Source organism: Prunus dulcis, chromosome 2, assembly GCF_902201215.1.
Source record: "Prunus dulcis chromosome 2, ALMONDv2, whole genome shotgun sequence".
Classification (NCBI taxonomy): Eukaryota; Viridiplantae; Streptophyta; class Magnoliopsida; order Rosales; family Rosaceae; genus Prunus; species Prunus dulcis.
In genome coordinates this window covers 12576859-12603066 of record NC_047651.1, presented here as the reverse complement: position 1 = coordinate 12603066, position 26208 = coordinate 12576859, and the positions used below count along the sequence as shown (strand labels likewise).

Here is a 26208-nt window from a genome sequence, read left to right as displayed (position 1 = left end):
AATTCAATCTGGACGGGAAACTTCGTCTGCTCTGAATGTGGCTTGCGGATGCTTGCGACATGTCCGCGAGCTGATCTCGTTGTTGCGCATTTCCTTGTCCACTTACTCGTGCTCGACCTGCTTGGTTCCCGCCGAACTGCCTATCGACGCGTTCGTTTATCCTTTTATCTTCGCCATGTTGTCCAAGGCCAAGGTTTTGAGCCAAGTTTATTTGGTTGAGGAGCTGCCTCATCAAATTGTTTTGGTCGTCCATTCTCTGAGTTAGCTGGTCAACTCTCAGATTAAGGTCTACTTGACTTCGTGGATCGGGAGGAGAGAAATGTGTGGAGCCCAATTGCACACGGGCTAGGGTTTCATTGGATGTGTATGTGGGAGTATGCGTCAAGCGTGGAGGCAATGGAGGGAATGGTTGAAGTTGCTCCAAGATTGGGCCAAAGTCGGCGGTGGTAGTGAGCCCAACTAGATGTGAGGTTCCACCATGCTCAACGGTGGTGCTATGAAGGTGGCTAGGTCCGGCCATGGGGCCTTGAGATGGTACGACGGCGGCGGAGGCCGGTGCGGTGGTCCTCACTGCGAGTCCGGCAGGTGGCACGGTGGTTTCAGTCACACGGGGTGGCTGCTGAGGGTTCATGGCGGCGAGAGGTGGTGGGGCCGCCATGTCGATCGTGGGATCGTGGGAGGAGTAGCTTTGGGCCGTCACGGATTGAGCCACAGCGGCGGTTTTGCTCCTCGTGCGCTTGCTTCCAACCATGGTTGTTTGGAAGGCTTCGGTGGATTGGAAAATAGGAGGAACGGATTCCTTGAGCACGCGTTGAGTATAACTCGTGCTCTCAATGAAAGCACCAAATGTTTGTGCAAATAATCTCACGGGAGAATATTCGCTTCTGGATCCTTCAACCTTCGATCTTCCTTCTCTCTCTTCCTCGATTCCTGTAAAAAAAGATTGGAGTAAATAGACCACACCCGGGGGGTGTTGGCCAAAGGCCCTCCGATGCCTAAGTTAGTTCGAGTGTTTGTAGGAAAACAATAGCTAAGCAAAGGGTACGGAGTTGTATGTAGGGTGTAAACCGGGTGGCCGGAGCCGTGTGTGGTGGCCGGAGCCGTGTGGAGAAAATATGGAGAGTGGAGAGAGCTTCGGGTATTTTTCTCGGGTATAAGGAGTAGGTTTAGATGTACCTTGAATGATGAATGAGGTTGTCTATTTATAGGAGCCTCGGGGCTAGGGTTTCGTAGGAATCGAGTTGGGCCTGATAATATCTGAATTAAATATATATTATCTCTTAAGAAGATAGTATCTGAATTAAATGATATTATCTTCTCTTTATTAGGATAATATCTTAATTAATGATATTATCTCTTTAAATAAAGATAATATCATATTAATTAAGATATTTATCCCAAATAATTAATTAGCTAGATAAACTGGTGTAATTAATTATTTAAAGAGATAATCTTCTTTTCCACGTGGTGTGCCCTGATTGGAGACGAAAATATATGCTCCCACAATAGTTATCTTGAAATTGTAACCATATTATTATTGAACCTTGAAGTTTTATATTATGTTGAATTTTAGGATGATTTAATGTGCTACAAAATAAAAAAATATGTATCAAGTCATAAATTTTTGTTGTTGTAATTGAGCTAAAGACATTGTAGAAATACAAAATAAAAAAATATTGGGCTTAGGCCAAAACAAGCCGAACGCAGCAGTTTGATTAAGTTTCTAGTGTGGTTTTTGTCAAAATTGAATCGCACCAAACTCCACAAACTTGAGTAAACCGATCCAATCTAAAACGCATCAACCCTTACTATGGAGAGAATTGACTTAGACTTCCTTAACCACATTTCATATTTGCCTCATTTACCCTTGGTGGCTTTGGTTGGGAGTGCACTCTTGTAAGACTTTATTTTTATTTTCCTTACATTGAATTTGATTTTAGATATTAAAAAAAATTGCAACTCTTTAAAATTTGGATAGTAAAGTAAAATCCACCCATATTCTAGGCGAGTGTTTTGTATATTTCCCTAATATTAATTTTGGGAAATTATAGTAGTTTATAAGTTACTCAAATTTTCCATTTCTCTTGTATATTCTGAGTTGGATCCTGCAAGCCTGCATGGCTAGGCCCAAGCCCAACAAGTACAATCAACAAGCATCAAAATAAAATAAAAATCCAATGGTTTATTGGATATTTAATTTTCCACAAAAAAAGAAAAGAAAAAAGAAGCTAATAGGAGGAGAGGGGGAGAGGAAGCGTTTGAAAATAGGCAGAAGTGGGTCTTCTAAATATTAGGGCACAGAGATCAAAGAGAGAGAGAGTAGAGCGTAGAAAATTGTGTTGCAGTGACTTGGGTGTGTGAGAGAGAGAGAGGCTGAGAACAATGTCGTCTTCCAATGTGTTTAGGGTTTTCAGAGGATGCAGGGCTCTCATGGCACCGGCCAGATCCTCCAGCTCCACTGCTGGAGCTGCTGTTTCTGCCTCAAAGGCCGCCACTGCTGCCGAACCAAAGCCAAAGGCCAAGGCCAAGGCCAAGCCCAAGGCAGCAGCTGACTCGACCAAACCCAAAATCCCTAACAGGAGCCTCGGGATTATGAAGCCAACGCCGATCTCACCAGCTCTTGGTAGCTTCCTTGGCGCCTCTGAGTCCTCTCGCGCTGAGGCCGTCAAGCAGATCTGGGCCCACATCAAGCTCCACAACCTGCAGGTCCTCATCACTCCTTTCCTTTTTGTGGTTTTTGCTAGTGGGTTCCAATAAAATGCTATGTTTTTCGTTATTTATGGGTTTTGCTTCAAATTTCTTTATAAACTACAAGAATATATTTGGGAAATGAAAGAGAATAGAAAGGTAACCAAGCCCTAAACCCTAAGCTCTAAATTGCAAAAAAAGAAAAAAAAAGAAAAAAAAAAATGAAGAAGCTGTTGTCTGTTGCAAACAAGGGGATATCTGGACACCTCAGTCTGACTTAGCTGATGGGAGCTTGGCTCAATGCAGATTTACTTATGATAAAGTTATTTATCTATTTTCTTATCATTTTATTATTTTCGAAGTTGATTAAAGCCAAACAGGTTGTTTCTGCTTTGGATGAAGCTTTCCATGTTTAAACAAGCTGCGTTTTCTTATGTTAACAGAGTTACTGCTCTGTATTTCTATAGCTACTGGTTGCCTTTAAACTAGCTTAGTGTGGCTGGGTTATAGACTGTTCCAGGGGTCATGTCAAGTACTCATCCCAATATATGCATTGCCCTCCACATCACGTAGACTCATATTATGTTGGCTCATGTAGTTCGCATCTGATATACATATCTTATATGTATAACCATTAAGATCACCTTTTCAAATTTTCATTGTTTTATGTATATGTTGACGGAATATGGGTTCTTGATCTTTAACTTTGATGTACAGTTTGGATAATTCACGGTTCTCAGTAGTCACTTTGGATTCCATTTGATGTTTTAATGTATGTTTCTTTTTCATCAGCATGTTATCACATCCTTTTTGAGAATGCCTTTTGTTTGCAATTAGGTAGTTGTCCATTAAGTTAGAGGGGTGCAATGTTTTAACAAGCTTGACGTATAGTGAGTAGCTATTACAGCTAAGAAATGTTATGTTAGGTCTTTTTTTGTTGACATAAGCATTTCTGCTGGGGGATAAAGTAAATTTTGCTATACAAAATTCTGATCTCCAAAGGAATGAGCATAGACGATATGAAGAAGCAACAGTGTAAACACTGGCAATTAGCAAAAAGGTTGGAAGACTTTTAAATGTTTGAGTTGCATGGAACAACACATGATTTTTCTTTTGACCTGACAAACTAGATGCAGATGGCAAGGTGCGGCCCAGTGGCCTTAGTACTTGGAACAATGTCTCATCAAAGGGATAGAAATGTTTAGGTTTGAAGCTGTCCATGAAATTCAAATCAGTCTCGCCCCTGCATATCTGTGGGTTGAGTTTGCCTGTAAAGCCAGTTGGTCTAGGATTTTGTAATCGTAAGGGTTTTGTTTTGTCTACTCCAAAGGTGTGATTGCTACTTATTCTGTTGTTGTTTAGGAAAGTACAGCAGGGATGCGCATCCTTATGTCTTTATCTAGTGGTTGTTTCTAATATGAATCTTGCACGTGCTGTGTGTTATTCACCACGAAATAGTTAAATACTTGTAATTGACATATGAAGTCGAGTTGAGTGGTATTAATCAAATATGTATGCTTTTCTCTGCCTGCAGAATCCTGCTAATAAGAGGGAGATCCACTGTGATGACAAGCTCAAGGCAATTTTTGAAGGGAAGGAAAAAGTCGGCTTTTTGGAAATTGGGAAGCTTCTTTCGCGCCACTTTGTGAAGACTGAATGAATGCTCATTCAATCTCTAATTGACGCATTTTGCTTTGAATCGATGTCCCTAACCCCTGTTTAAAAAAGAAAAAGCAAATCCATTTGGAGATGGTGTAAGTTTCACACTTATGTTTGAGACCATATTATGCAGGCTTGGGGTTTGATGATTGAATTTTAGCTGGAATGCCTTTTGGTTTTGGATGTGTAAAAAGTACTTAGGATCATGAAATGACTTTTATGTAGATCATTTTCTCTTATTTCAGTTTCACTGTTGCTTTTAGCTGTGGTGAATAACATATCATTGATCTTAATTTCTCCCTCTTAAAATTTTATCAAAAGAGGTTGGCAGATCGTAGTGTAAAGGATGGGAGGACAGCCCCTAGGTGTGTGAGTTGTCCTCTTTCCTAACTTTTGCAAAAGAAAAAGGGCAATATATTTCATCACTGTCTCAGTAGAATAGTTGGTAATATCTCATTGTTAATTATGGCGTCGTGGGTTCGATTTAATGACCGTGTTATTGTAGGTGCTATTCTTATCCTTGATAAAATGTGTGCATGATTTAATAACACAAGGTGCATCTTATTGCCGTGGATTGCATTGACTTCACTATGCGGTCAACGCACTTGTTCAGTTTGACCGTTTTGATTTGACCTACACCTAATAGGGACACATCTTAATCCATCTAAAACCTAAGGAGTGGTTAACAACATTTGGATTCCATTCTAATCTCTGGCAATATTGCTTGTATAAAAATTAAAAATAAAAACCTAATGAGGTTGCTTTCCACAAAAACCCACGCCGAAATTCCCCCAAAACTCCCCGCCACTCTTCGCCGTTACACGAGTAGTCGTGGCGGATTAAGGCAAAAGTAAGCAGGGACTAAGCTGACTATCCTCCACCATTAGCAAGAAAGAATACCATCACTTGCATGCACAAATGTACACAGGCAGTAGCTGGGACTGGGGATGATAGAAAGATAATTTGACTTTCAGAGGCAGAACAAGACTTGTGCAATTGGATTACAGTGCAGATGATTAAAATTCCCAATGATGATAAAGAACAGGTTTCAAGTCAAATTGCATGATCAATACATCTTCCAACAGTATTATGAGTTCTTCTGCTTGTCCAAGTCAAATAAAATTATAATTAATTACAAACAAAGAACTAGAAGAATGCAAAATATTCGAAAAAAGATTACAGTTTATAACTTGGCACGACATAAAAAAAATTCTTATGAATGGGCAGTTGACAAATTACTATGGCATCGAATAAATTATTCTTTTCTTTACAGTACCTTAGAAGTCGGAAATCATTAGGTTAGGAGGTGATGTATCCATTGCTCTACAATAGCAGGAGACCCATACCATGGTCTCAAGATATCATCTGAACCAACTGGTGAGTGGTAAACACCATCTAAGCTAATATTGAGTGCACCCTCAAGATGGGCTGATACTTCTGGCACAACCCCATCTCCCCAAACATCTGCCTGCCCACAAACCTGAAATACATGCTAGTCTCATTGTCAGAATTCGGTCTGCAACTATGGCATCCGGCTTAAAAGATATGACAGCACATAACACCAGGAAACATAACTATAATAAAATCTCATAGAAATTGAATTGAACTCTCAAGTGACAATGATAAGTTTATTTTGACTGGAAGTAACTGTTTATACTGCTGAGACAGTTGGGGTTTTACCTGCTTGTACCCTTGCCCGACAAAGCGAGCACGCAAGGTGGTTGTGGTTGATGTTGAAGTGCTCATATCATTTATGACAGCAACCTCTGATGAAGGTTCTACACTCGCTATTGGAAGTGCAGAATCAATACTTTCATTTGAGTTCCCAAACAAACGAGCACCTTGGAGATACCTGCAGTTTCCGTATACATAACTCATTTAGATTATAGGATTTCACACTTATATTTGCTAGAGTATGGTATTATATAATATCTGTGGGGTCTATTAATGTCAAGCTCTTCTGATGCTTCTTTGTTAATTTCATATATGGATGTGGTGTGGTGTCCTGTTCAACATATCTACTGTTTACTACATCCATTTTATAGTGTTGCAAGTAACCTTCTTGATGCACGTTAGCAATATAACTGAACTCAGAATTGAAAATACAACAAGAATTTCACACCTATTAATTTATTCAAATAAATAAAAATGTCTGCATAAAGTAAATACTTCAAATAATAACAGAAGCAATATAGAGTAAGAACAAAAAACAGAATCAAATTATGAGTTTTACCTCCCTGCTATACATACATATTTCACTTCAGGAGTGTAAACAGCTTTTGAGCAATTCTTATCAACGTAATCCAGGAGACCTCTTGTTTGATCAATAACCCCCGACACACCTTTTGGTGGTGGCCTGAACAAAATATAGGTGTCAGTTATTCTCCTAATGAAGTTTGAAGAAGTAAGCTTTTCAAATGGAATATGGAATAACAAAAGTTACTAGACATGTCATGTCATCACCAAACAGCCCTCAGATATGATAAACGTTGATTCACATAAGTAAAAGAGATCCAAGAGTCATCAGCAAGAAATTAACATGAAAAAGTTTGATGACCTACAGGTGGGGGGTTCCAAGAGTCAACAACAAGGATATATCGGACAGCCCAATTTCTTCAATGTAGAGACGTGCAAGCCATCCTCCTGCTGAGTGTCCAATCAGGGATAATTTCCCACCTAAAAACCATAAGAAATGAAGCAAACAAGTCAATTGCTGTATTTGATAGAGAACTCACATGTTCCATGAGTCAGTGACAGAGGATGGCAAGGAAGGAGAGACCCTATGAACAAAAGGGAACAAATATAGTGTTGAATTTTGACATGGCCACAAGGAAGATTAACATGTGAATGAAGGACGGACATTTCTTATGGCTTTTTTGGTCACATATCTAACCCGTATTATACTTTAACTCACCCTCCTCAACCTCACCTCTCACAATAAGGGGTCTAGGGGAGGGGAGATCATCATTAAGATGCATAGCAATTACAAATTGTACAATCACCAAATACCGGGCTTCCAAAAATTTAACAATAAGGTTATATTGGATCAAACCACTCAAGCTAAAGTATTTTCATTAAATTGGTAGGTTAATTTCCCTTTCAAGCATAGCCGAAACTGCTAAAGTGATATCATTGCACTAGAAAAGCAGCTAAAGCATGATAATTTTAAAATCAAGCAATGCCATTTTCAAAGATGTAATAACACACTAAGAAGTTAACAGATAGGGATAGGCAACGAGTATCAACCACCATCACCATTACTACCAAAACCACCACCACTATCACCACCACCTCAAGGGTAACCCATTGCCCATCCCTATTAACAGAAATGAAACTAATTATCTTTTAGCATCATCTAAGTTGGCTAGAGAGAAATGACTTACACATGTTTGACTACTCTAATACTAACTCTAGTATTAGATTTCACCTATCTTTCTCAACTTTTAAAGATCGCTAATGTCCACAAGTTAGAGAGCAAGGGGTCTCCATGTTTTCGGCTCAATCTGTCTGCAACAGATAGGTTGGCCAACATGTAACTACTCATTCTCTCACTGTTTCTCAACTTCATCCTAACCACACAACACTCAAGATAGATTTTGTTTCAACTTAGCCCAATTCACAATATCTAAAGTGCTCCGAATTACAGAAAGAAAACAAAAAATACATAGATATTGAATTGAAGCAATTGATGAACATTTCAAATTTCTAAACAGATGGAGTTGATCAACCTTGTGCCAGCTCCTTTGCCTCTTGTACGGCCTCATCCACCCTCTTCAAATACCTGCCAAAGCATGGTCATTCATTGTTAGATAAATTTAACCCAACCTATTATAATGCCATTAAAACCCCAGAGGGTACTAAAAAAGAAACAAACTTGAATTACTAGGCATACCAATCAAGTACAGGGCGAGGACTGAGAGTTCCCCGCCAGTAATTTGGGTCAACCAAACCGGCGGCATTCCTCAGCCAATCAAGTCTTGACACCTTAGCAACTACTGTGGCCACTCCATACTCACTCAAAGTAAGCTCCAACTTCTGGTAGTCGGCTGAATTGTTCCCCAAACCCTGAAATAAATATATAAAAAAACCCACGAAACAGAAACTGAGATATTTGCAAAATGCCAAAGTCCCAAAAGTTATGCGCACATATTGCAGTTTGACAAAACAAGTGAAACCCAGATGAGGAAAACTTAAGAGAGAAATTATAAGCTTAACTGGAAGAACAACAGCAGGTCGATATGATGATGATGTTGATGGGTCCTGAGAGAATGCAGAGGAGCAGAAGGCCAGTGGTTTCAAAGGAGATAAAAGCATAGCCATTCCCATACCCACACCATTGGAAAGGGGCATGTTGGGCTTGGCATTTTGTAGCCTGTACCAAAAGACACCAAAATGGAGGGTCACACCAGTTGGTTTTGGTACTTTTGAGAGTTGAGGTTAAGGCGAAGGACACGTTGCCTTTTGCTTTTGGAATCCTCCAACTCCAATAGGCTTCATTTGTAATCCCAACAAGAACAGAGACCATCAGATCATCATCAAGCAAGCCCAACCAAATAAATTCAAGAGCAAACTGATTTAAGGACATAAACTAATTATTGATACACACGATATTTTATTTTAATTTAATCTAAATGATAAGAAGGGGATTTGAACTCGGGTGCAAAGGGGAAGCACATGCGTTGTAGCTAATTTAGTTAAGCACATGTCTGCTTTGGTCGTTAAAAGCTTACCTCAGCACTGTGGTCCCGTATTTGAATTCTCTCTTCCTAAATATTGCTCGTATCAAACAGAAAAGAAATAATAACTTATTTCGTTACGTGCTAAGAAATAATAACACTAACTTATTTTGTCAAAACTTTCAACAAAATTGTATGGTACATGCACTTCCAAGAAGCCAAATTTACCCTCACTTTACCTATTCCACTCATGTGCTAATCTTGTTGAGAGGGTTAACAAAATCAAGCTCAATTGCAACAATTAGTAAACTCACGAAAAATGAAACTAGAAATACTAAAGTGAACTGCGCCTAAATTATAATTACAAAAATCATAATTTAGCAAAACAGAAAAAGAAAAAAGATGAAATGTCCTTTTTATATATGTTATTATCCTAGCCGTGGAATTTTAATCCAACCGTCTTGACTTGTCCTCTCCATTTGTATTAGTTTCACAGAGAGAAACTGGAGTGAGAGAGTGAGGGGTTTACCCAACACCCAATATTGGTGTAGCAGCAAAGATGGGTTCTTGGGTTTGCTAACCCAGTGGTACTGATTTAGTGAAGAGTGGAAAAATCCACACGTATCTTGTAAAGTCATTTATGATAGAAACATAGTAATGGTATCCTCCATAAGCAACACAAGGAGCTGGACCCCATACATTTGTGTGCAATTTTTGAAAAGAAAGAAGAGATACAGATTGAAAAAGGGAAAATGGTAAACAATGCATTTTACCATTCAAACAAAAAACTACATATACTTGGTGATGCATCAGGGTGAACAGAAAGTTGTGATTGTTTGAGCATATGCTGAAGAATGTCATTGGAAACATGACCAAACCGTTGATGCCACAAGGTGGAATGAACTTGCTGCCGGAGAAAAGCTTGCTTGGAAATTACAGAGGAAGGTTGTCTTGGAATAGCAATGGAGGGAGATACAGGATGAGGAATTGGATACAATCCCTTATGACTGTTTCCCTGGAAAAGTAGAGTCTTTGTGACCTTGTCCTGCACAGACATTAGATGCATCAAGAATCACCCAGCAATTATTGTCTTTTCATAACTTACTGATAATAAATAATGGCTTGCTTTTGGTTGAACAAATGATTGTTGCCTTAACAAGAAATCAATTTGATTCTCAACCCCATGTTTTGAAACACTTCCATGAAATCAACTTGAGTGTGCTGTGTGACAGTGAGGGATGGGTGCTAAGCAATCCAATGGGGATAAGGACTGAGAGAGAAATTCATGCAGAATTTGAAGGTGCATGCAAAAATTTACAGAAGGATCTACCAGAAGCAAATGTAATTAACTAGACGTAGAAGGTTCATGGATGAAGCAAATGAATAATCAAGTGAAGTGAGAGCTTTGATTGCGTCTATTATCCTGTAGAAAAGTAGGGTTGCTTACCTGTTGATGGGTAATGTCGGCAACATCGTGTGAAGGATGTTCATGCTTCAAATTTTAGCATGGAAAATCAAAATTTGTAATGTGACCCATTGTATTAACTGGCTCGCACTTTTCTGTTGAAACAAAGATGCCCCGTGCCCCCTTCCGAACGCATACACACACACACATAATGAAGTTTGAAGAAGTAAGCTTTTCAAATGGAATATGGAATAACAGAAGTTACTAGACATGTCATCATATCATCATCAAGCAAGCCCAAATAAAAGCATAAGCAAACTGCATTAAAGACACAAACTAATTATTGATACAAATGATGTTTTATTTTAATTAATCTAAATTACAGGAAATGAGATTTGAATTCTGGTGCAAGGAGAAGCATATCAGCTCTAGCCAATGTGACTAAGTCCATGTCTACTTTGGTAGTTAAAAGTAGTTACCTCTACACGTTAGGTCCCTTGTTCGAATTCTCTCTTCTTAAATATCGCTCGTTAAAAAAAAGAAAAAATCAATTAGCATGTGCATGAGCAAGTGCCAAGAATTAGTAACAATAACTTATTTTCAACAAAATTGTATGTTAGGCCAAGTCCAGCGCTAGAGGCTGGCCCAGGCAAAAGGCAGAGATGAGCCCGAGTCCAGCTCCAGCGCCAAGAATCCAGCCCGGGCAACAGGCGGGCCCCACGAAACCGGGCAGGCCCAAGGGCAAAAGTCGCCTGGGCTTGAGCCCGAGTTCGCTGACGTCAGCGCACTAAAATCAATTTTTTTTTTACTGTTGACTGCCACGTGTCGTCACCGGGTGGCTCCGATTGGATTTTTTTTCAGCAATCCTACGGTTCTCTTTTTTTTGGCCAAAAAAATTTTAAAAAAATCCAAAAAAATCCGAAAAAATTCTGAATTTTTTTTTTTAAAAATACCAAAAATTTATGTATTTTTTCCCTATAAATACCTAACCATTTTATCTACTTTCAACACCAAATCTTCATACAATTTCTTCTCCATACAATATTTTCTACTCTCCACTCACATAATTCATTTTCCACACCAAAATATTTTTAATTGCCATTTTAATCAATTTAATGTAACTTTTTTTTGCATATTCTATTTCTTTTTGTTGCACAATGTTTATTTTATTTTTGCATTTCCTAATTGGCTTTATTTATTTACATAATCAATTTTATTCTTGCATTTCAAAATAGTTTATAATTTCATGCATAATCTTTATTTTTGTTTTTGCATTTTCAATTTGTCTATATTTATTTACACAATCAATTTTATTCTTGCATTTGAAAATAGTTTATAATTTCTTGCATTGTATATTTTTTGAATGCACTTCCAATTATTTATTTTGAATAGATCATACAAGCACAAATTTTATCTGGAATAAGACACGTGGCAACCGAGATTCACATCCGATAATCTTATCCGAAAATTTAATTACAAAAGATTATCAAAATTAATGATTTAAAGTATAAAAAAATAGGAAATAAAGTACAATGAATAGTAATTGCCCTAGACTTGCCCTAGACTTTGCCCTTGTGGGTGGAACTACAATTGGCAAGGCTGACACTATTCACGTGAATAGTATCAGCCCTTGCTTGCCCTAGCTTGCCCTTGCCTTAGACTTTGCCCTTAGGGGTGGAGTTGCTCTTAAGAAGCCAAATTTACCCTCACTTTACCTTATGCCACTCATGTGCTAATCTTGTTGAGAAAGTCAACAAAACTAAGCTCAATTGCAACATTAGTAAACAAGTAGTCTAAAAACTCACGACAAATGAAACTAGAAATGCTAAAGTGAAACTGCGCCTAAATTATAAAGACACTCATAATTTGGCAAACAAGAAAAAGAAAAAAGATGAAATGTCCTTTTTATCTGTGTTATTATTCTAGCCGTGGAATTATAATCCGACGGTCTTGACTTGTCCTCTCCATTTGCATTAGTTTCACAGAGAGAAACTGAAGTGAGAGAGGGAAGGGGTTTACCCAAAACCCAAATAATTGGTATAGCAGCAAAGATGGGTTCTTGGGTTTGCTTACCCAGTGGTGTTGGTAGTGTCAGAGTCCCTGGTGCATTGCCAAGAAGGGCTCTTTCTGCTCTTCTACTACAAAATCCAATTTCACTCTTACCTTCTTATCAATTTCACCACAACAGAAGAAGAGTTTGTGCCTCTGCTTCTTCTGGTGCAAAGGAATTACAACAGCAACAGTATCTGAGGAGCCCAGACCTTGTGGCCTTGGAATATGCTGACCTTAATCTCACCCACAAAATTTCTGAGGTCTTTGTTTTTGTTATTTCATCATCTTTTTCGTTTTGGGTAGAAAGAACTGTTATGTTGGTGTTCTGGGTTTTCATATTTATAAAAAAAAATTAAAATTCTGTTCTGTAAGAAAAAGAAACTTGTTATATCTTTGATGTAAAGCTCATTTTGGGTTTGTATGTTCTCAATTGCAGGAACTGGGTCATGTCAGAATCAGGCAACATGTCAACCCTCTAAGTTCCTCTCTCTCTGTATGTGACTTGAAGGGTGTTCTTTCTTTTTCTCTCTTACATAATACAATATAATTTTTTGTTCTGGTTACCTTCTGATTCTTTGGTTAGGTGCCTGTGGAAGTACCTGATTGGAATCAAGTCTTCAGGGACCCAACATTGCCACTCATGGTGGATATTGGATGTGGTACCATTTTTTTTTCCTTTTCTTATGAACTCCCTCTTACATGCAATCTATTTTTGTAGTCCTAGTGCTTCATAATTTTAAGCAATTCAGCATTGCATATATGTCATGGTTGTTTAATACCATGACAAGGATGATATTTTTGCATATAGAATCAGCAATTACTTGCTAGCTTCCTTGGGACTTATCTAGTTCAGTCCTTTAGGACCCAGTAATTGCCTTCGTGTGCGGTCCCCTGGTCTCGTGCACTGAAACTTAGCAAAAATACTTGGCTGGTTTTGCATCTTTTGTGATATTTGTGTTAACCCTTGCTCATATTATAGGTATATACTTCCAAATTTTGCTTCAACAATTATAGGTATTTGATGTAATCGTCAATTATCATTTGTCAATCTAACTATGTAAACATTCTCAGGTAGTGGCAGATTTCTCATATGGCTTGCAAAAAGAAATTTAGTTATGAGAAATTATTTGGGACTGGAAATACGGAAGAAAGTATGGGACAACTCCTTGGGCTATTTTTGATACACTTGATAGTTCTTCTGATTGAGTCAGTGTATAATTACTTGGTACTCATTCCTTCTTGTTTCAAGAGAATAATATGGTTTTGTTTCTCATGTACTTATGTTTTGCCCCTGATGCAGCTGGTCAAGCGTGCTGAATTCTGGGTTAAGGACCTGTCTCTTAGTAATATGTAAGACCCTTAATCATTAGATGGTGAAACCTATTGTATATTATTGGCAAGCAAGTGATATATTATATTGAATTAAATGGCAGATATTTCATGTTTGCTAATGCCACAACTTCCTTTCAACAACTAGTGTCTACATACCCTGGACCATTGATGCTTGTTTCAATCCTGGTAAGTTAATCTCTCATGAAATTTTCAAGGACATATTCTCATTATGTTTCCGATCATAAGGCTGAAACACCTTTATCTAAGTGGATTCTTTGCTCATGTTCATGTGCAGTGCCCAGATCCTTATTTCAAGAAAAGGCATCATAAGAGACGGGTTGTACAGAAGCCTTTAGTAGATTCCATTGTGAGCAATTTAATGCCCAGCGGCCAGGTTTGTTTAAATAACTAAGTATAATTACTCATTACAAAATAATGAAGTGAAGATGAACTCCTTTTTTTGTATTGAAAGCGACTATGATTGATTATTAAAAGGTTCTCATTTTTGTTTGGCTTTGGTCACAAATATGAGTCTCACTAGACATGTTGTAGATTTAATAGTATCAAGAGCTTGAAGCCTATTCTTTCAATTGCAGAAAATGGCCTTACTAGTATCAAACCCTGATGCAGCTGGTCAAGTAGATGAGCAGCTTTTGCACTTTTCTTTAGTGAAAATATGTGTCCTTTCATTATGTTTGTTACACATGAAGTCTAACCCATCAGTTTCTTGCTACACGACATATACCTTAGGTGGGGTTTATTTTTCATGCAAGGATCAATCACGACGAAAAGGATGAACCTTTTCTTCCTATTGACTGTTGCCTATTCTTAAAATAGATCTGTCTGGATACGAAGATATGGCTCTGGTTGCAAGGGTTAGGCTTGGGTTGGGGTGGATCTTTAGGATGAAGTCTTGCCAACCCACATGAATGGGAAATAAAAAGAAAGACCACACAGTTTAGAAAGACACAGTGGAGCAAGATTATTGCTTTTATCAAAAACAGGAATTCAAACCAAATTTGTTTGTGTGTTGGGTCTCACAGTGGTTATGTGCTGTGTCGATTTAGGTTATATAATCGATTACAAGGAGCTCCATCAGTGATCTTCCCTTGTGGGTATTGTGTGATGTTTTGATCATGATAAATGATATCAGAGTCAATTCAATACTGCCATGTAGGTTTGGGAGTAATTCAGTATGATAAGTGTAGGCCCTAACAAAGAAGTCAGGAATTTCATCTTGCCTCATTAGAGATTTCGGTGGGAGATTGTGGTGTTAAATTCATCTTAAAAATTGAGTGCGTGCCTTCTATATGAATTCTTTCATTGATTTGGCCCCTGTTGAAATAATGGCTTGGTTTTGGATGAACAAATATGACTGTTGCATGAGTAATTGACCTGCAGGCTTGATCCAATTATCTATTGTTATGTTTATGAGCAGGTGTTTATGCAGTCAGATGTACTTGAAGTGGCACTTGACATGAGAAATCAATTTGATTCTCAACCCCAGGTTCTGAAACACATCCATGAAATTGACTCGAGTGTGCTGTGTGACAGTGAGGGATGGATGTTAAGCAATCCAATGGGGATAAGGACAGAGAGAGAAATTCATGCAGAACTTGAAGGTGCAAAAATTTACAGAAGGATCTACCAGAAGCAAATGTAATTAACTAGAAGTAGAAGGTTCATGGATGAAGCAAATGAAGAATCAAGTGAGAGCTTTGATTGCGTCCATGTATCCTGTAGAAAGTAGGGTTTCTTACCCGTTGATGGGTAACGTCGGCAACATCGTGTGAAGGATGTTCATGCTTCAAATTTGAGCATGGAAAACCAAAATTTTGTAATGTGACCCTTTTCATTAAAATGTAGCTTTTAGGTGAAACACAATGCATCTCAATATTTTATTAGCGTAATTGTTATATATCTCTTAAAACAATACCTTTTCTAGGGTGCTGATTTTCCCAATCACTTTTTGTGCATTTATATTTCCTTTTGTTTTTTTAATACTTTTTATTATAACAACAAAGAGAGTGTAAGTAGACAAAAGAGAAGCGGGAAAATCAGCTTCTATTTTCTAGTATTAAAATCAATAATCAATAGCGTGCACAGGTCCTAATCAAGGTAGTGTGTTTATTATCTTGATAACGAGGTTAAATGCATTTGAGTTTAACGTCCGACGTGTCAAATTGTTTGCTACGTGTCAGAAAACTACTAGGCCGTAACTCCACATCAGCTGTACAACAGTTACAGTAGTACTGAATGATTTCTCCGCTCCACAGGGGACTCGGAGACCATCTGCCAATGCCACTGTCTTCAACTCTTCAACCATGCTCATGCTGCGTCTGAAGATCTCAGCTAAAGTCTGCCCTCTCCGGCACCCAATCACCACCGTCTCCTTCTCCACTTCCGCCTCCGCCTCCCCTTCCATCTCCACCGTCGATCTCCTCGACTCCTACACCGTGACCCCACCAATCCAACCCTGGCCCAGACGCCTCCACCCAAAGCGCCTCATCTCCCTCATCACTCGCGAACCCAACCTCGACCTCGCCCTCCAAATCTTCCACCACGCCTCTAAATTCCACCCTGGCTTTTCCCATAACTACAACACCTACCACGCCATCCTCAACCGCCTCTCTCGTTCCCGCGCTTTTCACCTCAAAATCGACCCGCTCCTCTCAGACCTCAGCAACTCCGGCATCAAATGCTCTGACGACCTCTTCATCACCCTCATTCGCAATTTTGGCGTCTTGGGTCGTCCCAACCGCTCCTTCAAGACCTTCCTCGACATTCCAAAGTTTGGAGCTCAACGCTCTGCCAAGTCCCTGAACGCCTTGTTGAACGCTTTGGTTCAGAACCATGAGTATGGTTTGGTCCACTCCGTGTTTAAAAATTGTGGGCAGAGGTTTGGGGTTAGGCCCAACGTGTTCACTTGTAATATACTGATCAAAGCGCTTTGCCAAAAGGATGATGTTGAGACTGCACTCAAGGTGCTCGACGAAATGCCTGCAATGGGGTTTGTCCCGGATGTGGTGACTTATACCACAGTTTTAGGAGGGTATGTTTCGCGAGGTGATATGGTTGGCGCCAAGAGGGTTTTCGGGGAGGTTTTGGATAGAGGGTGGCATCCGGATGCGACTACTTACACCATTTTGATGGATGGATTTGTTAAGCAAGGGAAGTTGGTTGATGCTGTGAAGGTCATGGATGAGATGGAGGAAAATAAGGTTGGCCCAAATGAGGTGACTTATGGGGTTATGATTGAAGCTTATTGTAAGGCAAAGAAGTCAGGTGAAGCGGTTAATTTGCTTAATGATATGATTGAGAAGAGGTATATACCAAGTTCGGCTCTTTGCTGTAAGGTGATTGATGTTTTGTGTCATGAAGGGAAGGCAGAGGACGGTTGTGAATTGTGGAAGAGGCTTTTGAAGAACAATTGCACACCCGATAATGCAATCTCGAGCACGCTCATATACTGGCTTTGTAAGGAGGGGAAAGTATGGGAAGCCAAGAAATTGTTTGATCAGTTGAAGATGGATTTGATTCCCGGTGTCATGACGTACAACATGCTTATTGCAGGACTGTGTGAAGTGGGGGAGCTGTGCGAGGCAGGGAGGTTGTGGGATGACATGGTGGAGAAAGGATGTGCTCCGAATGCTTTTACATATAATATGTTGATCAAAGGATTTTGTAAAATTGGAAAAGCAGAGGAGGGGATTAGGATGTTAGAGGAGATGCTGGATAAAGGTTGTTTACCCAACAAGTCTACTTATGGCATGTTGATTGAGGGGCTCTGTGACTTGAGGAAGGAAGCTGAAGTCACAAAAGTGATTTCATTGGCAATGTCAAATGGAGACATTGAGAGTGCTTCGTGGGATATTTTGCTTACTAAGTTTGTTGGTGATTTGGATAATGGGGGAGCTGTTATGGACAAAATACTTGTGGAGAATGTTAATTAGAGGCTTTTTCAACATATAATCTCATCTGAGGAGCCCAGACCTCGTGAGAGTGGAATGCATTTATATACACAAGGTTTCTGAGGTAAACAATATTCATGTTGTTAATTTGTCTATGTATTTAGTTTTCCTTGTGGAAAGAAAGAACATTCACCCTTTTTCTTTATGAATGATGTAGAGTTTGATTTTTAAACTAAGTTAGAAAGGATTGCTATTATCTTTGTATAAAGCTTGTTCTGATTTATGGGTGCAATTTGATTAGGTTTCTGTGAGCAGGCACCTTTTGTGATTTGGGTGCACGAAGGTTCTTGTGCAATTCGACGAAATATGCATTGAATGCCGCCTGCAAATTTGTACATGCAAATAGTTCCTTGCAGGTGTTTACAGGTGAAAGTTGAAGTAGCTGAAATCTGATGATGGTAACAGAGTTGTCAAAAGCAAAGTTGAGGTGAGTAATAGGTTCTTCAACCTCAATACTGCACACTTTGGCTGTTTGATCTTGCTTGTTTCACCTCAGTTTGATTAGGCCAAGCTTGTTCAATCTTGATTATGTCTTGTGTTGTGAGTTCGAGCTTCATATTCCTTAGTTTGTAATTCATGTTGACAACCAGTTGTATGGTAAAGAAGAAAGGGAGCGTTTAAATTTGTGCTGGAATCATTGCATGGACTACCAAGCCTATCCAAAATTCTGGCTTCTAATTTTTTTAGCCTTGCACCAATGCTACATTGTGATGAGCCAACTTATTGGGGATCAAAAGGAACTGGGATTGTTGGTGTTTGCTGTCAAAAGTGTGCTATAAAACACACTTTTGCTTATATAATAGCTACTATATTCTCATGTTACTTGTCAATAATTGGCTATTAAAATTTGAAATACTGCTAGACGAATAAATAGTTGAAAAAAGTTTAGTTCGTGTAGTATTATAGTAAGTATAATATTCACCTTTGGATATTTTAATATTTAGAATAAAAGAAGAAATCCACAAGCATATAATATCACTTTTATAGATGAGACATTGTTTTCAACCCCCCAAAAAAAAGTCTCAAAATGAAAGATGACTTACTTTCAAAAAGTTGTTCCAACCTATGGTAATTATTTGCCTGATATGAGGTCTCCAATTCAAATATCTTTCCTACAAATGTTTCAACCTATGGATGAGTAATTATTCCTTCCGTCATTCTGAAAAAGTAAAGGCGGTATACTTTTAAATATGGGAGATTCTCTCATGTTTTTGGTGCAAAGGAGGTTAAAAAGAAGGGAAAAGAAAATGATATATTCTCTCATCCTGTGTTTGAGAGATTATGCATTTTGCCATGAAAGCTCCAAGTACTCAAAAATTAGTGGACCTTTTCTAGAGCATCACATTCAGAAATTCAGAGATAAATTCTCACTGTCTGGACGGCATATAATGAAGCACACGCGTTGAGTGCATCGACTTTATGCGTTCTATTTGTCTTTGGGATCAAATGACGAGAATCTTTACTTCTTTTCTTCATCCATATATATACAGTTCATTTCTTTCAAGTTTCACACACACATTTGTTTGTGTGTTTAAGCCCAAAGCCTTAACAGATAAACAAAAAGACTTCCAAATTAAGATAGTCATCACACCACAAACTACCATCTCATCTGACTGTAAAATCATTTTGGTGAGCCATCTCTATCTTTTTCTTTGTAGTCATTATATTCTGTTTCTCTGTTAATAATGCTGTTATTTGATCTAGAATGGTAATATTTCATTGTTGTGATAATTTTCTTTTGCCTATTCTAATTAAAAAAAATGTAAACCAAAGGCCCCTCAGGTCGCCATTTGTTTTTTTGTTGTTGAATGGAGGAATTGCTTCTCAACTGTTTTTCTTTTCATTTTTTCCCTGAACTATGTTTTATATAAAAAGGTTACTTATTTGAATCTTGAAGGTCAGTTGGTCATGTTAAACTTGTAGATGCAAACAAATCTTTGTACTTGGTTCCAAGGTGATCTCTTTTCATTTGATGTTTAACATCACAATTGTTGCTATTATCTATACTTGTTACGCACAACAAAATTCTCTTGCTTACTAGTTTGACATATTAATATCATGTTGCCTTTTTCATACTGAATTATGATCATTGATTAGCTAAAATCATGTATAGATGTGTGGTTGACATTCATAGTCTCTCAAGTACAAAACCTTCCAAATATCTGATAATGACAAAACATTACTGGGGAGGTAGAAATTATTATATTTTTATCTGGTTTACTTCAATTTTTATTTCCTCAGTGTTTTTCTGAATAATAACTTTGTGCAGCTAGGCATCAATTTGACGTACTTGAACTTGAAGTAACTAAGATGGGAGGTGGAAAGGACAAACAACATGAGTCTACTGACAAAGGGTTATTTTCATTTGATGGTGGATTTGGTGCTGGACACTATCCTGGATCATACCCTCCGCAAGGATATGGATATCCCCCACAAGCACATCATGGATATCCTTCCTCCGGTGGGTATCCTCCACCTGGATATCCTTCCAATGGGGGATATCCACCAGCCGCCTATCCAAGTGGATATCCCCCAGCCGGTTATCCAGGTCACCCAGGTCCATATCATTCAGGTAATCGAACGACATCGTCTGTAATGTTTCAGTTTTTCAAATATAAACAAAAAGTTGTTTTCTCCTTTCTCATTTACATTTATCACCAATATATTCTCACTTTGCTCTCACTTTTCCTTCTTTGGCTCAACGAGCTCTTGTTCAAGTGGTACTTCTCTTACTAACTTTTGAAGAGATCTGTTCGAATCCCAAATGTCCCGTTGATCACAAAATGGCCATTTGGTAGAGTAAATATATATATTTTTTGACAAGTAGCTGAGTAATATATCCTACGTACTGCAGGATATGGATCTAGCATGGGACTGGGAGGGATGTTAGCTGGGGGTGTTGCTGCATACGGGGCCAACCATCTTGCGCATGGGCGCCATAACCCTGGATATGGTTACGGGGGTTACCAGGGCTATGGGGGTTCTCATGGGAAGTTCAAACATGGCAAATTTAAGGGAAAGGGGTATGGCAAGCCCTTTGGGGGCAAGTTCAAGAAATGGAAGTGATCATGGAGTGGATCCAGGCAACATATCATGGTCGGTTCAAGATCTGAGTCTATAAATAATCTTATACTTTAAATGGCTTTCTAATAATTACGACAGCCATGCTGTTTCGGGTTGTCTTCTTGTTTCTTTAAATAATGCTATATACTGTATATGTCGTGTAATTTAGTTGTTTTTGTTCCTTTGAGAAGGCTAGTGGAATGCTTCTTTAGGCAATTGTTTTGGCAGCTACTTATATGATGAATGCCTCAAAGGCCCGAATGCATTGGCCTAAATTGATAAATTAAATAGGGTGCACAGCCCTGTATTTATTAAAGACGTATTTTGTGTTCGGGCGGGTAAATCAAATTTGAGATTTCTTTCAATATTTTGGGAAGATGAATATTACTAGACCAAGAATTAGGTAATAAAGACGTTCAAGTCTTTTCTGGTCTGAAGACGTCGAGGCATGCGTAAAGTATGTATGTAGATCAAGATATGTTCCTTTTGTTTTTATGAAAATCAAGATAGAAAATCATGAGAGAATCAGAGGAGGAGATGTAGCTATCATGTGATGCATTATTGTAATTTGTAGGTAGATGGTGTTGATTCAAGCAAAATCGGAAGTGTCATAAACACGCACATTAAAACTTTTTGCCTGCAGCTAAAGTTGTGTTTTTATCACATAACGGTAGTTAGTGGCGGAGTCAGGAATCTTATCACAAGGGTCCCTAGTGTAAAAGTCCCAGCACAATAGTTATTCAACTCTGTACACACTAATGTACCAGCAACTAAGATATTTATACACTAGAATCTAGTCTCATACGTACACACAGAACATGCATAAATACACACTACTGTATGAGATAGACCTTACTTGACTTTTATTATTCTTTAAGGACAAATTAGGCGTTTTGTACATTATGAAAGATTGGCGGTTTATATTATATTCATTCAACAAGACTACTTAGGGTTGGACGAGAAAATAAAAAAATTTGGGGGTTTTAGAATGAAGGTATCAGTGCTGGAGAGGAAGAATACGATGGGCATTTTCATAAATTTTTTTAATTTCAGACCTAGCCCAAAACAACGTCGTTTTGCCCAGGTTGTTTATAATATTTTTTTTTAATATAAAAAAAGGACCCACGTGCACAACCTTCTTCTTCAGGTCACACAACCTTCTTCTTCAGGTCACACAACCTTTTTTCTTCTTCAGTCATTTAGTTGAGCACTTGGTGTGCAGCTCCAAAGGGACCTCTAAGCTTATTTTCATGGCTTCCAAGAGGTTGTGCGGTCCACTGACTGTAGTACGATCACAAACAAAAATTTCTTGCAACTACAGCTGTCTCATGGCTATAATGACCACCACTATAAACCGCCAATCTTCCATAATGTACAAAACGCCTAATTTGTCCTTAAAGAATAATAAAAGTCAGGTAAGGTCTGTCTCATACAGTAGTGTGTATTTATGCATATTTTGTGTGTATGTATGAGACTAGATTCTAGTGTATGAAGATCTCAGTTGCTGGTACATTAGTGTGTAAAGAGTTGAATAACTGTTGTCTTCTTTGCAAAATTTTTATTAAGACTTTTACATTAAAGACCCTTGTGATAAGATTTCTGGCTCTGCCACTGACTACCGTTATGTGATAAAAAAAACACAACTTTAGCTGCAAGCAAAAAAATTTAATGTGCGTGTTTGATATGTAAATACCATCTTGCAATCTCTAATTTCTGAATTCGTTATTTCCTCTCCTTTTCTAATTTTTTTTATATTTAAATTCGCCTATCTTGACCATAATCGGATTAAGACTGGGTAGTTCAGAAGATTGAACACGGAAACAAACCATATTAGAAGTTTCTTTTTGGGCCAACCATAAAAGTTATAGAGTTGGTGGGCCTTTTTCTAAATAAAATTCTTATCGTATGGATGACATATAATAAAGCAAAAGCACACGCTTTGATGTCACGCGCTCAATATTATTAATATGAATATAAAAATAATAATTATTTTTTGTGGTCTTTCTGTTGGAAGAATTCTTTACCTCGTTGGTCAATCAAAATATTGTTAAATATGATATCAAATTTTTTATTTTAAATAATTGCGGTAATAGGATATTAAGAAAACCAATAAGCTAATTGTACACAATCACACTTTCAATTGGTTCCTTATCTACACCAAAATATTCTGTTGTTTTAATGTAACGATGTAGTATGTGTATCAAGTTTGAGGAAACAAACACTTAAGAGAAAAATTGGGCCTTTAAACATCTTTCATTGTTTATATATATATATATATATATATTTTCCAATATTTGAAGAGATCATAACATGTTTAAAAAAAAAAAAAAAAAACTTAAAATTAAATTTCTTATGTATAAAATTTTATATTCGCTCAGACATCTGATTCTTGTTATATCAAACACCAGCTCGATGTTGACGAAATTATCGATGCTCTCCTTCACACTGCTCGTCACTAGAGAATTGGTGGCGAGGAACATGGTGGTGGCCGTTTAGTCTTTTAGGTGGACTTTTTTTAGAAAAGAAAAAGATTTTTAAATAATAAAAGTTCAAACTATAAATAAGAGTAAAATAGTCTTTATGGTAAGATTTTTTTTTTAAAGAGTAGAAAGAGCAATTAAATTGGTTCAAATTGCCTCACAAAGAGAGAAGGCGTGCAAAACGTGTGTAGCCTCCTCTACTCATTTACATACAAATCAACCTGGTCTTTTCCTTTTCCTTCCCATTATCATCAACTCCCCTCCTCCCTTCGTATTTTCCTAGAAGTACTTCAAGGCTTCTTCTTTAAGCTCCCTTTACGCGTTTGACAAAAAGAGAGAAATTTTTTTTTTTTCCACACGCTTTTGTTTGTGTGTTTAAGGCCGAAGCCGCATGCAATCTTGAAACAAAAATTGTGGCACCACAAACTACCAATTTGGTGAATTACACAGAAAACAAAAAAATAGCATCAAGTTGGTGAGCAATACCCATCTTTCTCCATTTCTTTTGGCTTCTTTTTCTATAGTAATAATTCTAGTCTATGCTTTTGAAATCGTGGTAATCTTTAATTGCTCCAAGAATTTTCTTCTGGGTTTGTGGATCTGTGAATTTGGGTTACTTATTTTTTGCTTTCTTTGTTGTTGAATGAAGTGGGTGGGGAGTTGCAGCTTCCTAACCCCTTTTCTTTTGGGTTTTCTCAAAACTATTCTGTTGATGAAGATGGGTTTCTTTTTTTAATGTTAACGATCGGTTGGGCATGTAATATGTGAGAAATAAACTTGTCTGTGTGTAAAAACTGCCTCTTGATAATTTTACTCTATTTGGGTATCTGTAGCTTTTTGCCAAGATGATGATGATCTCTTTGGATTTGAAGTTTTGCCAAACAGTTCATGCTATTAACTATATAATATGCGAAGTAGAAACCATTATGATAACAGGATTTCTGTTTAAGAAGTTAAAGATCATGGTTGCCCAAATTTAAGAATCTTTAGGTCATATCTTGGGCTAATTTTGTGAATCTTCTCTGCAACATAGTCTCTGTGTTTTTCTCGGTTGGACTCTGTTAAAGTAGTGAACTTTGCATATATTGGGCACCATTCAGACTATGATATGATGTGGGGTTGCTTAGTGGCTGTTAGTGTGCTTGTTTCTATTTGATTACTTTTGGTTCTTGGTTTCCCAACTGATTTTTTGAATTATGATTTTTATGTGTGCATTAGTTACAAGTTGAAGTAAGATGGACGGTGGAAGAGACAACAAAGATGAGTCTAATGACAAAGGGCTATTTTCACAACTTGCTGGATATGCTGCTGGACACTACCCACAGCATGGATCATACCCTCCACAAGGATATGGATATCCTCCACAAGCACATGGACCACCTGGGTACCCTCCCCCTGGTGGGTATCCTCCTCCAGGTGGGTACCCTCCTGCAGGCGGGTATCCTCCATCTGGATATCCTCCCCCTGGGGGATATCCACCATCTGCCTATCCTGCCCCTGGTGGATATCCACCAGCCGGGTATCCACCAGCCGGATATCCAGGTTCATCATCTCACCATTCAGGTAACCAAATCACCATTATTTGTTTACTTATATTATATGACATGAGACTGTGTGTAGAGTTTAGTTTCAATCGTGACTTCGTAAGGTTATACTTATACCTGACCTGTCCCTCCGTGGATTCAGTTGTGACAGATAGCTTAAAAGGGCCAGAGTGTGATGTATTATCCTATCCTTTGTTTTGTTTTTCCTCTCATAACAAATTGGCTGTAAGAACCTAGGCTACCTAGGGCTGTTGCAGATGACCATTGGATATGTGAATAGCTAAACCTATGCTGACGCCATTGATTATTGGAATAGCTAGAAAGCTGTTGGTAAATTGCATAGACCATTGCAGTTTTTTCTGTGGTGGATCATGAGCATCGAAGTTCTAATAGAGTTTCAATTTTTGCTAACAAAGGTTGTATAGTAATATATGCTATGCCACTATGTTTGTTTCATTTTTTCTAACTTAAAAAAAACAAAAAATTGCAGGGCATGGACCTAATATGGGAGGGATGCTAGCTGGGGGTGCTGCAGCTGCAGCTGTTGCTTATGGGGCTCACCATCTTGTGCACGGGGGTCAGCACGGCTATGGTTATGGGGGTCACCACGGCTACGGTTATGGGGGTCACCACGGCTACGGTCATGGGAAGTTCAAACATGGCAAATTCAAGCATGGGAAATTTGGCAAGCGCTTTGGCTTTGGGGGCAAGTTCAAGAAATGGAAGTGATATAATGGACCTTAGGCAAAATATAATGGCCGGTTGAAGATCTTAGTCTCTCTGTTGATAATGGTATTCTACATTTGGCTTTCTGAAAATCACCTCAGACAAGATTTTTTGGATTCTTTTTATTAAAAACTGCTATTATGTATATGTCATTCTAGTTATTTTCGTTCTTGTGATGTAAATGAAGTTTCTGTTCCAAAACGACTTCAAGAATTTTCTCTTTTCTTTTTATCCTTAACTAATTTTGAGTTCTGTTTTGGAAATGGTTTATTCTAATCCTAAGCCTCAAGTCTTTACCCTTACACCTAGGTTAGCCCCGAGGGTTTTTTCGCCTTACGTTTGATAATAATAATAATAATAATAAAAGTGATGCTAAACGAATCCTAAAATTAATTGAGTGCACCCTACTATAAAAGTATATATTTAATTATTGATTTACCCTAATATAAAATGACCAAAAAGAATATATGGAATTGTGAAACAAATATAATTTTAATAAGTACACCCTACTAACCATATTCAACTGTAATCAAGAGATTACTTGGTGCCCATTTTTGTGATCCGAGAGTCAGAATGGCTTGGAGTGGATGAAGCCTTCCTTCTTTCTTTTTC

At 38.1% G+C, this 26208-nt stretch overlaps 6 protein-coding genes across 11 annotated transcripts; 5 read left to right on the top strand and 1 right to left on the bottom strand.

The window, feature by feature from the left end:
* Positions 1-2217: 2217 nt before the first annotated feature.
* On the top strand, positions 2218-4677 carry LOC117620392 (upstream activation factor subunit spp27-like). The gene is made up of 2 exons (XM_034350578.1): positions 2218-2706; positions 4223-4677. Exons 1-2 carry the CDS (start codon positions 2383-2385, stop codon positions 4346-4348), a joined length of 450 nt encoding a protein of 149 aa, XP_034206469.1. The 5' UTR covers positions 2218-2382; the 3' UTR covers positions 4349-4677.
* A 615-nt stretch (positions 4678-5292) lies between these two features.
* On the bottom strand, positions 5293-8832 carry LOC117618944. Of its 2 annotated transcripts, XM_034348724.1 has the most exons (8): positions 8563-8730; positions 8240-8412; positions 8076-8128; positions 6909-7023; positions 6581-6703; positions 6028-6199; positions 5624-5827; positions 5293-5446 (listed from the first exon to the last, which is right to left on the bottom strand). In XM_034348724.1, the coding sequence occupies exons 1-7, from the start codon at positions 8695-8697 to the stop codon at positions 5642-5644; spliced, it is 957 nt and encodes a 318-aa protein (XP_034204615.1). In that variant the 5' UTR covers positions 8698-8730; the 3' UTR covers positions 5293-5446; positions 5624-5641. The 2 variants fall into 2 exon arrangements, with proteins under 2 accessions (XP_034204615.1, XP_034204616.1); XM_034348725.1 differs by having other exon boundaries at positions 5380-5827; positions 8563-8832.
* A 3549-nt stretch (positions 8833-12381) lies between these two features.
* Positions 12382-15813, top strand: LOC117617153 (tRNA (guanine-N(7)-)-methyltransferase). The gene is made up of 8 exons (XM_034346428.1): positions 12382-12740; positions 12917-12973; positions 13064-13139; positions 13552-13631; positions 13781-13830; positions 13914-13998; positions 14108-14206; positions 15251-15813. Exons 1-8 carry the CDS (start codon positions 12480-12482, stop codon positions 15473-15475), a joined length of 933 nt encoding a protein of 310 aa, XP_034202319.1. The 5' UTR covers positions 12382-12479; the 3' UTR covers positions 15476-15813.
* On the top strand, positions 15497-18140 carry LOC117618148 (pentatricopeptide repeat-containing protein At5g16420, mitochondrial-like). The gene is made up of 3 exons (XM_034347761.1): positions 15497-15551; positions 16054-17847; positions 18025-18140. The coding sequence occupies exons 1-2, from the start codon at positions 15497-15499 to the stop codon at positions 17763-17765; spliced, it is 1767 nt and encodes a 588-aa protein (XP_034203652.1). The 3' UTR covers positions 17766-17847; positions 18025-18140.
* LOC117617155 (glycine-rich protein A3-like) lies at positions 18040-21184 on the top strand. Of its 5 annotated transcripts, XM_034346433.1 has the most exons (4): positions 18731-19412; positions 19897-19968; positions 20053-20355; positions 20638-21184. In XM_034346433.1, exons 3-4 carry the CDS (start codon positions 20094-20096, stop codon positions 20847-20849), a joined length of 474 nt encoding a protein of 157 aa, XP_034202324.1. In that variant the 5' UTR covers positions 18731-19412; positions 19897-19968; positions 20053-20093; the 3' UTR covers positions 20850-21184. The 5 variants fall into 5 exon arrangements, with proteins under 5 accessions (XP_034202321.1, XP_034202323.1, XP_034202324.1 ...); XM_034346430.1 differs by lacking the exons at positions 18731-19412; positions 19897-19968 and adding an exon at positions 18040-18210 and having other exon boundaries at positions 20057-20355; XM_034346432.1 differs by lacking the exons at positions 18731-19412; positions 19897-19968 and adding an exon at positions 18046-18210.
* A 2310-nt stretch (positions 21185-23494) lies between these two features.
* On the top strand, positions 23495-25834 carry LOC117617154 (glycine-rich protein A3-like). The gene is made up of 3 exons (XM_034346429.1): positions 23495-23801; positions 24545-24889; positions 25361-25834. Exons 2-3 carry the CDS (start codon positions 24562-24564, stop codon positions 25597-25599), a joined length of 567 nt encoding a protein of 188 aa, XP_034202320.1. The 5' UTR covers positions 23495-23801; positions 24545-24561; the 3' UTR covers positions 25600-25834.
* The last annotated feature ends 374 nt before the right edge of the window (positions 25835-26208 follow it).

Excerpts from the sequence above, each read along its gene's own strand:
- LOC117620392 (XM_034350578.1), top strand. The coding sequence starts at position 2,383 with ATGTCGTCTTCCAATGTGTTTAGGGTTTTCAGAGGATGCAGGGCTCTC. Across the intron at positions 2,707-4,222 it reads TCAAGCTCCACAACCTGCAG|AATCCTGCTAATAAGAGGGA; the intron begins GTCCTCATCACT and ends CTCTGCCTGCAG.
- LOC117618944 (XM_034348725.1), bottom strand. The coding sequence starts at position 8,697 with ATGCCCCTTTCCAATGGTGTGGGTATGGGAATGGCTATGCTTTTATCT. Across the intron at positions 8,129-8,239 it reads CCTCGCCCTGTACTTGATTG|GTATTTGAAGAGGGTGGATG; the intron begins GTATGCCTAGTA and ends ATGCTTTGGCAG. Across the intron at positions 6,704-6,908 it reads ACTCTTGGAACCCCCCACCT|GCCACCACCAAAAGGTGTGT; the intron begins GTAGGTCATCAA and ends TATTTTGTTCAG.
- LOC117617153 (XM_034346428.1), top strand. The coding sequence starts at position 12,480 with ATGGGTTCTTGGGTTTGCTTACCCAGTGGTGTTGGTAGTGTCAGAGTC. Across the intron at positions 12,974-13,063 it reads CTCTAAGTTCCTCTCTCTCT|GTGCCTGTGGAAGTACCTGA; the intron begins GTATGTGACTTG and ends TTCTTTGGTTAG. Across the intron at positions 13,831-13,913 it reads GACCTGTCTCTTAGTAATAT|ATATTTCATGTTTGCTAATG; the intron begins GTAAGACCCTTA and ends ATTAAATGGCAG.
- LOC117618148 (XM_034347761.1), top strand. The coding sequence starts at position 15,497 with ATGGATGAAGCAAATGAAGAATCAAGTGAGAGCTTTGATTGCGTCCAT. Across the intron at positions 15,552-16,053 it reads TGATTGCGTCCATGTATCCT|TTACAGTAGTACTGAATGAT; the intron begins GTAGAAAGTAGG and ends GCTGTACAACAG.
- LOC117617155 (XM_034346430.1), top strand. The coding sequence starts at position 18,176 with ATGATGGTAACAGAGTTGTCAAAAGCAAAGTTGAG. Across the intron at positions 18,211-20,056 it reads TTGTCAAAAGCAAAGTTGAG|GCATCAATTTGACGTACTTG; the intron begins GTGAGTAATAGG and ends TTGTGCAGCTAG. Across the intron at positions 20,356-20,637 it reads CCCAGGTCCATATCATTCAG|GATATGGATCTAGCATGGGA; the intron begins GTAATCGAACGA and ends TACGTACTGCAG.
- LOC117617154 (XM_034346429.1), top strand. The coding sequence starts at position 24,562 with ATGGACGGTGGAAGAGACAACAAAGATGAGTCTAATGACAAAGGGCTA. Across the intron at positions 24,890-25,360 it reads TTCATCATCTCACCATTCAG|GGCATGGACCTAATATGGGA; the intron begins GTAACCAAATCA and ends AAAAAATTGCAG.